Source organism: Limulus polyphemus, unplaced genomic scaffold (genome assembly GCF_000517525.1).
Source record: "Limulus polyphemus unplaced genomic scaffold, Limulus_polyphemus-2.1.2 Scaffold3086, whole genome shotgun sequence".
Lineage (NCBI taxonomy): Eukaryota > Metazoa > Arthropoda > Merostomata > Xiphosura > Limulidae > Limulus > Limulus polyphemus.
Window position 1 is genome coordinate 113,437 of NW_013668696.1, and position 16,728 is coordinate 130,164.

Here is a 16,728-nt window from a genome sequence, read left to right on the forward strand (position 1 = left end):
TTGTTGTTTTTTTTTTTTTGTAAAATTTACTTTTTGTTTCCTTTATTTGACAAGTTGCTTAACAGCTTACCTCCCAACATAATTATACAAATATGGGATATCTGTTGACAAATATCGTGACAGCCATGTTTTATAAAATTTGTCTAGAGAAAAAGGACAGAGTTTATTTCCATAATTGCACGTTATGAACTTTTTCGTTCTATCTAAAGGGCCTGGCATGACCAGATGGTTAGGGCGTTCAACTCGCAATCTGGGGGTCACAGGTTCGAATCCCCATCCCACTAAACATTACCATCCTTTCATTCAGCCATGGGAGCGTTATAATGTGACGGTCAATTTACACTATTCGTTAGTAAAAGAGTAGCCCAAGAGTTGGTGGTGATTATTAGCAGCCTTCCCTCTAGTCTTTCACTACTAAATTAGGGACGGCTAATTTAGATAGCCCTTTGCGCAAAATTAAAAACAAACTATCTAAAGACCAGCAAAGGGAATTAATGGAATTGAATAACCGATATTACCAATGTATGATTTGTTTGTTTGTTTTATGGCAAAGCTATTAAGGCTATCTGCTACCGTCCATAATTCTGAACTGCCAACCACAGGGAAGGTAATTGGCCGGCAGCGCCCACCGCCAACTTTTTGGTTGCTCTTAGCAGACAAGTAGTGGAATTGACTGTTAACCCTCCCATTATAAAGTCCCCACTCCTTTTTTTAGTCATCTTGTTCGGCGCCGGGTTTCGATCCCGCAACCTGTCTGATGTTCGGAGAAATATAGGCACCAATATATTTTCATAGTAAAACAGACAAGATATGGAGTTGGTAAAAAAATTTAACTTAAGTAAGACATTGCAAAGCACTATAAATGCGGTCTTACAAGTTTGCCATTGGGTATAAATCCAGTGGGCTTTTCGATAAGGTATTACGTAAAAATGCAGAAAGAACTGAGAAAAGCAGAAAAGTAGTTTGAGTCTGAGAGGCATTAGGCAGATGCTTAGAATCCCAAGCCTTAACACACTTTACTAGAAAGAAATTAAATGTAATAGGTTATGGATATATATAATCACTTTGGTTTATGAGTTTCTGCACTCGACGATTAATCTTCTTTTTGATACACCAAAGGTTCTTCGGAATTCGTATTTACAAGTTAAAGTACGCAGGGACGTTTAATCAATGACGGAAGGCCATATGAAACTCATTTACTCTATAGCTACCACCAGGAAATGTGTTCTCAGACAAATGTGCGAGATGAAAGCTGTATTTACTCTTGTGAAAGAAAGTAAAAAAGTCCTAATTTACTCATGGCTTCAATCATACACAGCCCTAAGCTCGATATAGTAAACTGTACGGTGAATATTTATTATTGATGATGTAATTTTGGAGGTTTAAAAATTATCTAGTACAGCCTCTACATTGTGTAATGTCCTTTTACATTTGTCACAAAAGTCAAAAGGAAAATCGTGAAAATCGCATTTGCTGAGTTGGAAGGTTGGACAGAGTAGCTGCTTTGTTTTGTTTTTTGTTCAATATATGCTGATGTACGCCACAGAAATAAATTAGAATGTTTTATTTATAAATCCATCTTTAAAGTATTTTCATACAACAGAATCGAGTCTGTTTTAAAATAAGAAGCTTATAGTTTTAAGACAAACCCTGGTGTGCTGTTTCTAGTGCCACATAAACAACAACTGATTTCGTTACTAATTGTGTTTACGTTTGTGAGAAGATCTTTATCGAAACTAATACTGTAAAGACGTGTTTTACTGAAAATCTTGAAGCCTTTCTATTTGGTCAGTTAAGAGAAGTCCATGTTGTGTTGAGTACCTAGTTGGCTTCTCTATCGTTTATCAGTTCAAAATCATGGACGGATATGAGAATAAAACCTTTGAGAAAATTCTAAAACAAAGAAACAAGAAAATCCACATTAGTTAGCATAATTGTAACCAAAAGCAAGCATAGCGTCATTTTATAACACTGACGTTTCTGGTTTATGAAAGCTACAGGTGAGATGAAATTGACTTTTATGGTTTATAAAAGCTGCTAATGGTGAGATGAAATTGACCTTTCTGGTTAAAAACAGCTGTTACTGGTGAAATGAAATTGACCTTTCTGGTTAATAAGAGCTGGTACTGGTGAAAATTAACCAACCTGGGTTAATAAGAGCTGGTAGTGGTGAAAATTAATCAACCTGGGTTAATAAGAGCTGGTAGTGGTGAAAATTAACCATACTGGGTTAATAAGAGCTGGTAGTGGTGAAAATTAACCATACTGGGTTAATAAGAGCTGGTACTGGTGAAAATTAATCATACTGGGTTAATAAGAGCTGGTACTGGTGAGATTACATAGACATTTCTGGATTAATGAGATCTGCTACTGGTGAGATTACATGGACATTTCTGGATTAATAAGAGCTGGTACTGGTGAGATTACATGGACATTTCTGGATTAATGAGATCTGCTACTGGTGAGATTACATGGACATTTCTGGATTAATAAGAGCTGGTACTGGTGAGATTACATGGACATTTCTGGATTAATAAGAGCTGGTACTGGTGAGATTACATGGACATTTCTGGATTAATGAGATCTGCTACTGGTGAGATTACATGGACATTTCTGGATTAATAAGAGCTGCTACTGGTGAGATTACATGGACATTTCTGGATTAATGAGATCTGCTACTGGTGAGATCACGTTCTTGGCTGGTTAAAATATGACTTTTTCTATATCATGTGAGATATTATTCTTTTTTTATATGATATTTCAAGGAAGTAAGTTCCCACATATTAAACATGCGCAAAGGGCATACTGTCATTGATTCTTTAAAAGTTTGTTTGAATCTCCAATAAAGGTTTAATATGTAGTAAGAAAAGAACCAATAGCAATAGAGGTACCCCGTACAAATCGTTACTTGAAGTAATTTTAAGACCCTGATCACTGGAAATTGTCGAGCATCTTTTCGTTTAAAGTTATTACTCTCGTCTAATCTCACTGACTTGTAATTGGTTCTTGGCGTTTGGCATCGACAGGGGAACGTAGTTTGTGAGAAAACTAAGCCCTCTTGATAGCCACGATAAATAACATACCAAACAAGCAGTAGCAAGACTTCTAGTGTAAAATTAACTATTGACAGGTTTCTTCGTGCTAAAACAAAGTGCTCAGTCTGACCTAAATTATGTTTATTTAAATAAAATATAAGATTATAGTGAAATAAAAGTAAGAATTTGTCGAAATTTTGCGAATGAAAATACACATAATTTGGCATAATTTTTAGTATATTTAATGTGCGTTCTAGTGTCGACTCCAAGGAACACGACAAACGTAGAGCTAATAGCAGAATGTATTACTTTCGATTCGAATGTTAGATATAATGTTATACTTTAAGAACAATTAAAGGACAGAGAATATTCAAAATGGGAAAAGTTCAGCGGTAAACTTAAGGGTTCATGACGCCCAAATTTGGGGGGGGGGGGATTCGTCTCTGCAGTAGACATAGCGCAGATGCCCATTGTGAAGCTTTGGGATAAAACAAACATATAAAGTATGTTATTATTTGCTGATTTAACCACCAATGGAGCCCATCCTATTATATCAGGTTTTTATATGCATTTTTCTTGAATATATATGCACCACATTTTTTTTTGTGGTCCACTCCTATGCACCAAATTGTATAAGTGTCTGTGACTTTGTTCATTACAGAATCCATAATAACTTACAAGACACACCCAACATTTAACCTAAATACTGTTAATACCGCATTGAATTAATCACTGCTGAGCTGGATAGCCTATTGGTTAACGTATCAGACTGTGAATCGAAGGGTCCATGGTTCATGTCCTGTTGCCGTAAAATCGCACTCCGCACTTTACAGCCAAAGATGCTTTGTAAGATCCTACTATTCGATTGAGAATCCCAGTAGTGGTGACGGGTGCTGCTGACTAGCTGTCTTGTCTTTTTATCGGCGTTTGGTCGTTGTGTGTGACTTGAGAGGATCAGATTCACTTCAGACCTCTTCCTCCTTTTGACTAGCTGTCTTTCCCCTAACCTGTCTGTTCAAAATAAGGCACGGCTGGAGCAGAGAGCTCTTGTGTAGCTTCGCGCTAATGTCTAAAATAAACAAACATTTACTGCTATGGTTTCCCATGTACTTTACATAGAAAGTGCGTGATTTTACCTAATTCGTTTTGTTCTGTTCTTTAGACTGGGTGTTTTGATAGGCGAAAGCATAACATTACACAATATGATGCAACATGGACCCGACGACAGTAAATGGTATGTAAACATGTCGAGAACTTTGAAATTAAACATCAAATTTGCTTTGATTCATTATTAGACTTTTTTATATCTACAACTGCATAAGTGAAGTTAAATTTTTTAAACTGTCAAAGTCAACATAAGCTATTGTTTTAACTGAAGCTATAATCGTACAAAAGCACAATTTTAACGTTGAATTTAGTACTCAGTTTGTGTTTTCCAGAAAGTTCTATATTAACGCTGCACCTGTATTAAAACATGCTTAAGAATCTTTGTGCCCTCAGTGGCACAGCGGTATGTCTGCGAACTTACAACGCTAAAATCCGGGTTTCGATACCCATGGTGGGCAGAGCACAGAGAGCCCATTTTGTAGTTTTGTGCTTAATTACAAACAAACAAGAATCTTTGTAAAACCCCAATAACAATTATTTTCACGATTATTCTAAATCCAGACTAATGAATTAATGCTATGACAGGAATATTCAAATTGCTAAAGTGATTAGTTGAATGGTGGTTACAATTCAGGATAGTGTGCTGTTTTTGTTGTTGTCTTGGTTAGTTCGGTAGTAGTTACATTTTCACGATTAATTGTCTTTGAAAATGAGAAATATTATATAACATTTACAACAGATAAAACTCTGTTAGTTCATATCACACTTACAGTATATTTATTACCTTAATCTTCTAAAACGGTTAGTTTTTATCATAATTACAATAAAGTACCTTAATATTTTAAAATTGTTAGTTCATATCACACTTACAGTAGATTACCTTAATATTCTAAAACTGTTAGTTTATATAATATTTACAATAACTACCTTAATCTTCTAACACTGTTAGTTTATATCATATTTACAATAAACTACCTTAATCTTCTAAAACTGTTAGTTTTTATCATAATTACAATAACTGCCTTAATCTTCTAACACTGTTAGTTTATATCACATTTACAATAAACTACATTAATCTTCTGAAACTATTAGTTTATATCATATTTACAATAAACTACCTTAATTTTCTAAAACTGTTAGTTTATATCACATTTACAATAAACTACCTTAATCTTCTGAAACTATTAGTTTATATCACATTTACAATAAAATACCTTAATCTTCTGAAACTATTAGTTTATAAAATATTTACAATAAACTACCTTAATTTTCTAAAACTGTTAGTTTTATCATAATTACAATAACTGCCTTAATCTTCTAACACTGTTGGTTTATACTCATTTACAATAAACTACCTTAAGCTTCTGAAACTGTTAGTTTATATAATATTTACAATAAACTACCTTAAGCTTCTGAAACTGTTAGTTTATATCACATTTACAATAAAATACCTTAATCTTCCAAAACTGCTAGTTTATCATAATTACAATAAACTATTGTATTTAAAGTATTTCCTTCCATATCTACAATCTCTCCCCTGGTTGCTAGTGTACTTTACAATCTAATGGCTGAGTAAAACTTATCTGAATTAAAAATGCTACAGACGAAGCAAGCACTATTTTATACCTGTTAAATTCAGACTCCAATAGAAAGTCATAAATCATTGAATCTGTGTCTGTGAGAAAATAAAGTTCAATAATCCTTGTTGCTTATGTGAATGTAATAGTAGAATTCGATGTGAGGACAATGCAATACTAAAGTGAAATAGAGAAGCCATTTGTTGATTCCATCTCAAATAACCGTTTTAGCTTCTATTCACTAAACTTTATGATTCACAGTAACTTTCCTGCATGACAAACAAGATGCTTCGGGTTCAACAACAGGTGGCGCCAAAATCAATAAAAGAAATAATCCTGAATTACACCAAAATAAAATAGTCTATGCGAAATGCATAATTATGTTCTTCTCATAACGTTCAGTGAGCTTTATCTTTGTTCTGGTTTTATTACAAGAAAGAAGAATTATGAGATATAAATCATCCCTATACGACACCTGAGTCGACATAATGTTCCATTGTTCTTATATTTACGGTGTCAGGTTTTTTTACTTTCGTGGAAATAAGATACTGATGTCTGTTGTGTACGCAGCCGTAACTAGCTATAAGGACACAGAGGTCGTGTCCTCGGTTGTTTTCTTGGCTTCCTTCCTTCACACATATAATTGGAAGTTATAGCTTGAAACCCAAGTTTGGCCTCGATAGAATATTGGCTCTGATTATAGTGGTGGTTGTGTTTTTCTCCAGAGTACACACAAAGTAAAATTAATCTTGTTGACAATAGTATGTGATAGTGCTCATACTATATAGTGACGTCACTCGATGAAACTTGTCTCAAAATTACAGTGAAATGTTTCTGCTGTGGAAATACAAATAAATACAGTAAACATTTTATGTACGAATCACCCTCGATAATAAACTAATATATTTCACAAATCATGTGTTATAATAGGCTTGTTTTATTTTGATAGCGTTTCAGTAGATTGATATCTGTTTGTGCCAATTAATATACTTATTTTGGCCTCCAGTATAACATCGATATCTGAAGGTTTATAACGCAAAAAGCCGTGTTTCGATACTTGTGGTGGGCACAGCACAGATAGCTCATTGTATAGCTTTGTGCTTTAAAAAAAAAAAGAGATGAAAAATATATTTTTTATTTTCCTTAAAATTAGATATATCAAGTACAAGCAACAGTACCCGTCCCCAGTGACGGGAAAAGTTTAAATTAATCTATCAATTTAAATTATTTCGTGGCCTTTATAAAAAATTAATTGTGTTGCACTCTTGGTTTCACTCAGAACCAAAGCTCTGAGCTACTTATACCGCTCACTGCAAAAAGTAATTGTTGAACATTTCAGTCATGCTAAGAGCCGCTCAGTCATAACATAGAGTAAATCAACATTTTTATTCTTTAAGTTAAATCACATTTTGAAACGTGAATGACAGTGTGATTAATTCCTAACAATTCCTGCTTGTGAAATAAAATTTGGCATCAACATTATTCATACCTGTTCTCCCGTCATTTCAACAGTGAATGTTGAGCTTTGTCTACGTGCACAGCTTTTCAATCAGGGGACAGACGAACACTCGGACAGATAACAAAGTTCGCAATATATAAATAAGATATACCAGAAAGCTATATATATCATTGCTCTTGTACTTGTTTCCCCTTGTACTTACGTAATGTGTTGTAGGAACTATAAAATGGCTTTGTTTTTGAGGTCACAGATTACACAGGCCTGCGATAGTTTTATTGTCTTCAAATTTTTACATGTACTACGGTAATTCCTGTATGCTGAATCCGAAAATGATATACATTTTTCTCCATCACATACAGATTTTTCACAAAACGTCATAACGCAATGCATAAACATACAATATATACAAGTAGTTTTGAAACTAAAAGATGTAGATTTCCCACACACAAAAATCAGGATGAATGAGGATGAATATTCGTTTGACATCAATGCTCTTTCCTTTTCTTCAGCTTGTTTGTATTTTTGTTAAAAACATCATAATAAAAAAATGTTCATTGTGGTAAACGAAATAATAATTTGATCTAAGTAAGTTTTTCTTCTTCCTGATTTGTAAAAAATCCACACCTGATAGAAAAAAAAGAAAATGATTTTCGAAATCTGCGAAGCTGAGTTACTGAAACCAAAATAACTTTTATGAAGTTTAAATTCGCAGGTCTGTGTTATCATTTGGAGTAAATCTACATTTTCTGTTTTGCATATCATTTGCGTGCTTATTGTCATAAATGACTTTGTTTTATTTTTGTGGAACAATCCTTATAAAATACAATAAACTAAGGAGAAATAATAAAATCACAAATTATTTTGTAATGTAATCAACGCAGACATTGCTGTAAGTGTGCCCTACACAGTTGGCTTACGTAGGAAGTTGTATAGAATGTTGCAAGTGCCAAAAAAAGGCGTCCACGTCAACATCTGCAGCCGAAATCGCATGCACAACTACAAGGTGTAGCTGGTGGTTTAGGCAGTGCACGTAGGGGACAAATCGGCCCAGTCTTTCCTGAAGAAGTTTTTGAACACCCTCAGATCGTCCCGACATCACACTAGCTCCATCATAGCATTAGCTAAGAACGGTTACCATACTGAAGCTATGCTCTTGAAATATTGCTATGATGGAGTCAGTCAAGGAATGTACATCAAAATTGGAAACTTGAATAACAGCAAGTAGATGTTCAACAATATTTCTGTCTTGTAAGTACCTCACACATGAGCACGGATTTTCACAGTTGCACTTATAACAAGTTTCATCCACCTTTATTGTGTACTTCTTATCACCAACTTCATTTCGGATTCTTTGCTGGATAGTTTTTAGATCGAGAATTTTATTATGGATTTCAGGTGACGTATACTTTGCGTTGCGTGGAATTGAACTATGAATTTTTTCCGGTATGCAGCCGTCGATGCGATAAAAAACACAACAACCGAAAGCATAAGTACAAATATATTTTATTTTATAAATATTGATTTACAGCAACTATTACTTCGGTTACCTAATATTTTTATACATGAATACATTGGAATTATTCAAGCTCGAGAAAATTAGTTAAGTTCGACAAAAGTAAAAAAGAGGCATTATTTTATTTTTAAGGCACATTTTTAGAGGGCGCATTGCGCCCTTTCGCGCCCCCGTGGTTACAGCACTGCTCCCACCAATATAACAACGTTCAAAATGCTTCTGTTTGAAAGGTGGGTGGTATTAACCTTTTTTTTTGCGAATTATAAAACGCCTAAGCTGAAAGCTCATTGGGCTTACCACAGTAACAACTTTGCTAAACGTTATGTTTGAAAAAATGGTAAAACACACGTCTATAACAAAAACTTGTTTTATTTTTATTTGGAACACTAATAATACCATTCGCCTGTGTAAAACCTACATAATACAGATAAATATATAAATGAAAGTTATAAACATAAGTTGAGACAAGATGAAATCCGTATGCAATACTGTGGAGGTATAGTAACATTGTCTGCCTATATAAACACTATCTGCCTTTGTAAAATAATACAATATGCTACTAAGACTATTCGCCTATAGAATCTTAGTAAGACCTTGTAATAATAACATCGTCTGCCAATAAAAGCACTGTCAGCCTTTGTAAAATATATGTAAGTGAAAATATAATGTAACTGTCAACATGTGTAAATGAAATATTTTGTCAAGAATTCATTTACTGTTATACACAATAAAAGTCACAGTTTTATGGGTAGAAGAATAGCATAAAAATGTATTTAATCCATAAAGCCAAACTAGTGAAACAGCAAGATTGTATGTCAAATTATTGCAGAATATTTAGAGATGTTATCACGAAAAACCCGTCCTTTTAAAAAATACATACAATAATCTTACATGTAATTAAATATAGACGTTGATGATCTGTTGATGTAATATTGATCTACATCACCCTCTGATGGTTCGCTTATCATTCCAATGCTCCCTCTGTTGCCACTTCGTGGGTTAGCAATCGGTTCTCTGTTGAATAATACTTGAACTGTGATATCAACTGATATTTCCAAGCAACGCGCTCTCTGGCAGCAGACAAGTTCCGTCGTCAAGTGTCATGGCGGTCTGGCATCGCGTCCTCTGGTTCCACTTCGTGGAACTATGATGTCTTCGTCTCCAGTGCCACTTCATAGACGTCTCCTCCCCTATCGCCTGAAGCAACCAATCAGTGAGTGTGTCTGGACAATCCTTTTAACTACTCATATCTTGTTCAATCGACATGTTTTGGTGAGAGCAAGTTCTCCCTATCTACAAGATTCGACTGAGAAACATTTTTAAAAACTCAAGAATTTATACATACAGTTTGTAATAACGTTTCATTTCCAAACTCATGATTTTTTACATACAGCTTCTAATAACACGCATACCACCAGTATCAATAATGGTAATACAGTAGATTATTGTTACAAGATCATATTATACAAATTATCTGGACCTGAATATTTGTCTAATTTCTAGTTTTTTAATAATATTAATGTATTTTTTAAAGTTGATGTTAACTGGATATTCAAACAATTGTGGTACTGTAGTAAGAGTGTTACTAACACAAGCAAAAAAGCATGGTAATGGATGGAATTTTCAAAATTTTAATAGTCAAGAACTCGATAAGATTAATTTAAATACAAGTAGAAATAAAGTAAAGATAAAAAAGACCTGATTCATTTCCGTTTCTTCCTAATAACAATCAACACAAAATGATCGTTATTAAGACCCTCATCCCAGGCACGTTTTCTAACTTAGTGACTTTCAGTTGCTTGAGCTGTTTTTATTTCGTTATTTTGATATTCTTGATAGATGCTCTTATTCTAACAAGTTACTAATGTGTAGTTAGAGTCCCAGTTTTGATATCATAAGTAAGTAATCTTAACCTGAAATGTTGTATTCTAATTGTTTTGTGTGGTTTGTTTAAAATGAGCTTGTTTGGTTAATAGTAAACTGGAATATAAAACGAATGGGCTTTTAATATCAACAAACGCCACAAAAAAGAAGATTATTGTTGATACTGAATATTGGAAGGGACCCTATTGAAGTACAATATTTTGAACTTTATTTTAAACTTTCAAAACTTTTTTCCTTAAAATGATTACAGATTTTCTTTAAACATCACAAACTAGTAATGTATATTTTCTCTAATCTCTTTAAACATCACAAACTAGTAATGTATATTTTCTCTGATCACACAATTCCTATTAGTAGCATATCTGAGTTACCCAGGGGTGGATTTAGTATTTTGAAGAAAAAAGGGGGGTCTAAATGGTTAGATGTCGGAGAGTTTGATAAGAGGTTGCCCCTCTATCTCTGAGAAGCTAGAGAGTTTTGGAAATTTGAAATCTTTTGAATCCAATTCCTGGCTCATTCTTACTGATTAATCTCATTAGCAAGCTATCAATAAGAAGTTAGAGTAACTTACACTTTCTGCTACCACTGAAAACATCTTTTCCTTCAGGTGCGAAGCTGACTGTTAGAATCATTCAAGATCTCGAAGCGACCCCCAGAATCAAGTTGTTCACTGATGGGCTAGAGAGGGGTGAAATGTTTGAAAAGGGTTCCTTCAAAGATCTGTGATGGGTTTTAAAACGATCATAATATTTTGGAAGAAAATATCCTTTACGGCTGTCTTCCACATTTGACACATTACAGATGGTCCAGACCCCCTTACCATACAGTAATACGAGTATAACTGAGCCTAGAAAATAATTAAATACAATATTTCTGCCACTTGCACGCCCCCCCCCAGTCGCTCAGCGGTAAGACTGAAGGCTTATAACTCTAAAGACCGGACTTCGATACCCGTGATATGTACAGCACAGATAGACCATTCTATAGCTTTGCGTTTAACAAGAAACAAACAAACAAAATCATTTGCATCTCTGTTTTCTCTTTATTTCCTCGAAAGGGGGCCGGAGACCGTCTGGAGGGGTCACTTTTTTAAAACCACTCGCACCACTGTATAGTAGTGCGTTGTCTTTCTGTCAGTCAGTAGGCAAACAAATTTCGTCACAAAAGGGATGGTTAACGTTGCAATTTTGACTGTCGAGACGTCACTATAACGTGCGCATGCCATGAATCACGAGAAGAATTGTGCACTTTGTAGACATAGAACACAGTATGAGATATGAATTTCAAAAGCAAAAAATAAAAATATTTGTTACTCTTAATTTTGGTTTTATTTACTCTTGAAAAAATACTTTCGGGGACTCTGCGGAAGTACATCTAGTTTCTATTTAATATTTTACTCTTTTCTTCGATTTTGTTTTTTGCATTGAAAAAAAAAAAATGGGCGGCAGACCCTCCGGTACCAGACGATGTAATGTGTGTGACGTCCATGGAAGTTAAAGATATTAGCAACTTTCCAGCGTAGAACCTAACAGGCCAAGTAAGTACATGTGATATGTATTAAATGTAGAAGTAACTTGGAAGAAAATCTTGATTTTTTTTTCAATATCTTTTCCCACTTTTCTTGGGGACTAGCATAGCCAGGTGATTAGAACGCTCGACTCGCAATCTGAGGGTCGCGAGTTCGAATCCCCGTCACAACAAACATGCTCGCCCTTTCAGCCGTGGGGACGTTATTATGTGACGGGCAATCCCACTATTCGTTGGTAAAAGAGTAGCCCAAGAGTTGGCGGTGGGTGGTGATGACTAACTGCCTTCCCTCTAGTCTTACACTGCTAAATTAGGGACGGCTGGCGCAGATAGCCCTAGTGTAGCTTTGCGCGAAATTCATAACAAACAAACAACTTTTCGAATCGCTTTAATATCCGAAATTAAAAACAAACCTTATTTCCCTTGTATTGAACAATTACTTTACACACAAACTGAAGCCATCTTACTGAAACAGTATCATAATAAACACAAATATTTACTTTTAAGGTAAGTTTTCTCACACATCATTACCCTTAGTATTTTAGTTGTAAGTTTTAGACATAAGACTTTACCTTATTTAAAACATCCAATTATAACCGGTGTTGATTTATAGTTGTTTAAAATACGCTAAATCATTTTTATTGTTAAAATGATTAAGTAAACTTCGTACAGTTTCGTACAATCATTAAAAACGTTACTAAATAAATGTAAATGGATCACCTTCTTGATGGAATTAATGTAACTAGCTGGTTACCGGCTTTAATAGTTGATATCACGTTTATCAGTACGTGCGGAAACCCCTCCACTGTGTATATCACCAAACTGTGTGAGTTTGTTTGATTTAAATTTCGCGCAAAGCTACACGAGGGCTATCTGTGCTAGCCGTCCCTAATTTACCAGTGAAAGACTAGAGGGAAGGCAACTAGTCATCACCATCCACCGCCAACTCTTGGGCTACTTTTTTTTAACCAACAAATAGTGGAATTGACCGTCACTGTATAAACGCCCTCGCGGCTGAAAGGGCGAGCATGTTTGGTGGACGGGAATTCGAACCCACAACCCTCAGATTGCGAGTCAAGTGCCCTAACCAACTGGTTAGGCCGGGCCTAATCTATCTGTGCTGTGCCCACCACAAGTATCGAAACATGTTTTTCTGCGTTACAAGCCTACAGACTTACCGCTGAGCCACTGCGGACGAAAATATCAAGATCATGAAGGTAAACAATTTATAGGTCATTTGATACTTAATGATAACACGTGAACCGAGCAAAATGTCGGTTTTTTTTGGATGGTGTTAACCTCTTATATATATATATATGTGTGTAAGCCGTATAACGTTGATATATATCTGAAATATTTATAAATCTCTCCATCTATACAAAAGTTACTGTGTCGTAAATGCATATTTACAATGTCCTGACATATTCTGAGAGCGTAGACATTATTTCAATTAATATTATTGGCGTTGGGTCTCATGAAGCTACGCCATTTAGCTAGCCCTTGCTTATAACAAATATAAACTGATAATATAGTGTTACGTCTCTGGTCGTTTGTTAATTTCCCGTAAAAATTCCTTCCGAAAAAACTTCAGCGATACAAGTCCTTTCTTAAATAAAACTAGTTTATTATTTCTCAATAGAACTTTGCAATACACTTAATTTCCACAGTCATTTTAACTTCAACACACGCTAGAATTCACAACGATTCACGCACTTAACTTACGGCTTGACTCGATTATCTGTCTCTAAATCTCTCTGTCTGCAATTATTCTCTCTCGTCACTTCTTGCCGGTCATATATATATATACAAAATAGAGCCTTCACGAACGTTCTAGATACTCATTACGTGTTACCAGCGTCACGTGAATTCCGATGTCGTAACAATAATTTAAACCTTTTTTTTTTTGTCATCAAACAGGCTATGTTTTAAGCCTAAAAATATAACGTGTTTCATACTCAGTTGTATATGTAATGTTTTTTATAATCTTTATTTTTAATTACTTTATTTTTGTACATAAATTAACTTTACTAACACTGATAATAACAATAATTGTACTTATAATTGAAATTATTTTCTGTCAATAAGACGGAAAGAAACCCAACATTTTTTAAATTTATGTTTTTTGCGTTTAGGTTTTCTCAGATTGGAAGTATAAAATGCAAGGTAATCCTGCCTTACGTTGAAATGTAGTCTGGATGTAACGAACAAAGATCAGTTTAATTCAAGACAATTTGTGTTGATCTATCGTGTGATGCGTGACTTGTTGTGTGGAGAAATGCACGTGACTGTGAAAGAGACAGCGAGCTCAGCGCGTGTACACCTTCGTATGATGTTCTGCGCAGCCGTCAACTTGCAAACAATTCGTGATCAGTGTTGGGCTATATGGTTGAGTAAAGAAAGCAGAAAAATTCGCTAACTTGTATTCAACGAGTAATCGCTCGAAGTGACTCGTTATTTCAAAATATTACCTTCAACAATGGAAGAGGAACTTAGGTGTCCGCTTTGTAAGCATTTATTTCGTAATCCAGTTTTGTTACCATGTTATCATTCTGTTTGCCTGAATTGTGCTATTCGTTCACAAAAACCAGCACAACAAACTCAACCGCAACCAGAGGGATCTTTGAATAATTTGAATGAAATAACTGCAGATTATTCAGATGTTGATAAACTTAGTTTGGTAAGTGAAACAGATAGTGGGGTGGTTTGCAACAGTCGGCCCAATAGCTATGTAGGTACTCCAAATATTCAGGGTATTTTGTTCCCGCCTTTACATAGCAGTGCGTTGTCTCTGAACTGTCCAGTATGTCAGAAAGTTGTTTACTTTGATGAAAATGGAGCCAATAATTTGCAAAAAAATCGAACTGTTCAAAATCTTGTCGATAAATACGTAGAAGCTAAACATTTACCTGTTTTCTGTCAACTGTGTGAAGGTGACCCTAAAATAGCCGCAGTTATGTGTGAACAATGCGAAGTGTTCTATTGTGAATCCTGTCGGGACAACTGTCACCCGGACAGGGGCCCGCTGGTGAAACACTCTTTAGTTAACCCTCAGCAAGGAAAAGCTAATTTGAGAGCAAGAATCAAAGAAAGGAAGCCAAATTGCGTAGAACATACTGAAGAAACTTTAAGCATGTACTGCATGATATGTAAAGTCCCAGTTTGTGTTCTGTGTTTACAAGAAGGTAACCACACTAACCACGACGTACAAGCTTTGGGAGCGATGTGTAAGGCACAAAAGGTAGGCCTATTTTTATAAATTATAGATGGTAGGTGAAAAGGAAAGATTATGTTAACACATATTTTAAAAAAGTAAAAGAGAAACTAACATCGCTATATTGTGCAACTCTGTTGTTAGGTAAGTTAATGTACGAATAATACTGTTTAAATGTTCTCTCTTCATGTTGAAATGATTAGTATTACGGACAGTTACTTGGAGGCCCTCAGAACCGAACTTCATTACAAGTCAAATACAATTCATTAATATTTATTAGCTACAGTTTAGGCAATACACAAACAGAAGCGATGGGTAAATAATATAAAAATACTAATGGTCATATATTTAAACGATATAAAGTAATGGCAACGAATTTTTTGGTTAAATGGCCGAGCCCATATTTATGAAACTTGAAAGAACAAGTTAAGAACATGAAAAATTACTAACAACTAAAATCACTGTTGTCATAGTGACATAGTTGAAACAATTTTTAATAAGATATTCAGTTTTTGATTAATTTAAAAAAATTATTTAGTCTGATCCGGTCCTTATTACAGAAAGAGGTTGCTTGGGCGAAAATCTGCCTCCCAAGTGCTTTAGTTAACGTATCGCTCGTCTACTCCAGTTCACTTAGGTTTGAATTGTAATAACTTGGTTTAGTAAAATACAATAGTACTATTTCAAAGGCGGTACAGGGGTCCCAAGAGGGCAGTACTCCCCCTTGTTCCAAACACAAAGAAAATAAGGCTTTGTTATTCAATGTTTGAAACTGTAAAATAAGCAATAATTATTCTATGCAATCAGTGAAAATTGGAAAATAACCGTTATTATTATTACTATTAAACAATAATGATATATTAATTCTATCAATTAACATTTATTGAGGAATTAAATATATAATTACAACTAGATCTCATATTCTGGTCCATGTGTTACCAAAATTGGGTTTTAGTTCAATTCATCTTGTATATATGGATCACCACTACAAATGGTAGACTTTAGACTTTGTTTTGTTATTGTAAGCAGTGTGGTCTAACTTCTGCCCCTTTCCCGATGAGTGAGGTTTTGTTAAAAGTTTTAAGTTCAATGGCATAAAAACGTCTTAGGAACATTACATACAATTTCAAAATTTCAGTGATTTTTACGAGGAATTTGAGAAAACGATGTGTAGCCTAGCGTGATTTTTTTTGTCACAAATATTGGGCCAGTGCCTTTATTTAGCCTGGAAAATAAAATTCAGGACAACTTGACACCGGACATTTAGACATCGCTCGTTTATTATAGAATAAAACAATAATTACAACAGATAAATTCCATGTATACGTATAAGCATATAAGACCTGTATATATGTAGGCCTAATACAATACCAGTTTAATTTACCTCATTATATGATAGTGTTGCGTCATCGAGG

General features: G+C 34.6%; 1 protein-coding gene across 1 annotated transcript in view; it reads left to right on the plus strand.

Annotated features, from left to right (window-relative positions):
- The window catches only part of LOC106468626 (E3 ubiquitin-protein ligase TRIM9-like), a 40,215-nt gene that overhangs the window by 18,665 nt on the left and 4,822 nt on the right, over window positions 1-16,728 (plus strand). Inside the window, exon 2 of the mRNA XM_022396970.1 lies at window positions 14,235-15,340. Within this exon, the coding sequence (XP_022252678.1) occupies window positions 14,579-15,340 (762 nt within the window). The 5' untranslated portion in view covers window positions 14,235-14,578. The remainder of the gene's footprint in view (window positions 1-14,234; window positions 15,341-16,728) is intronic.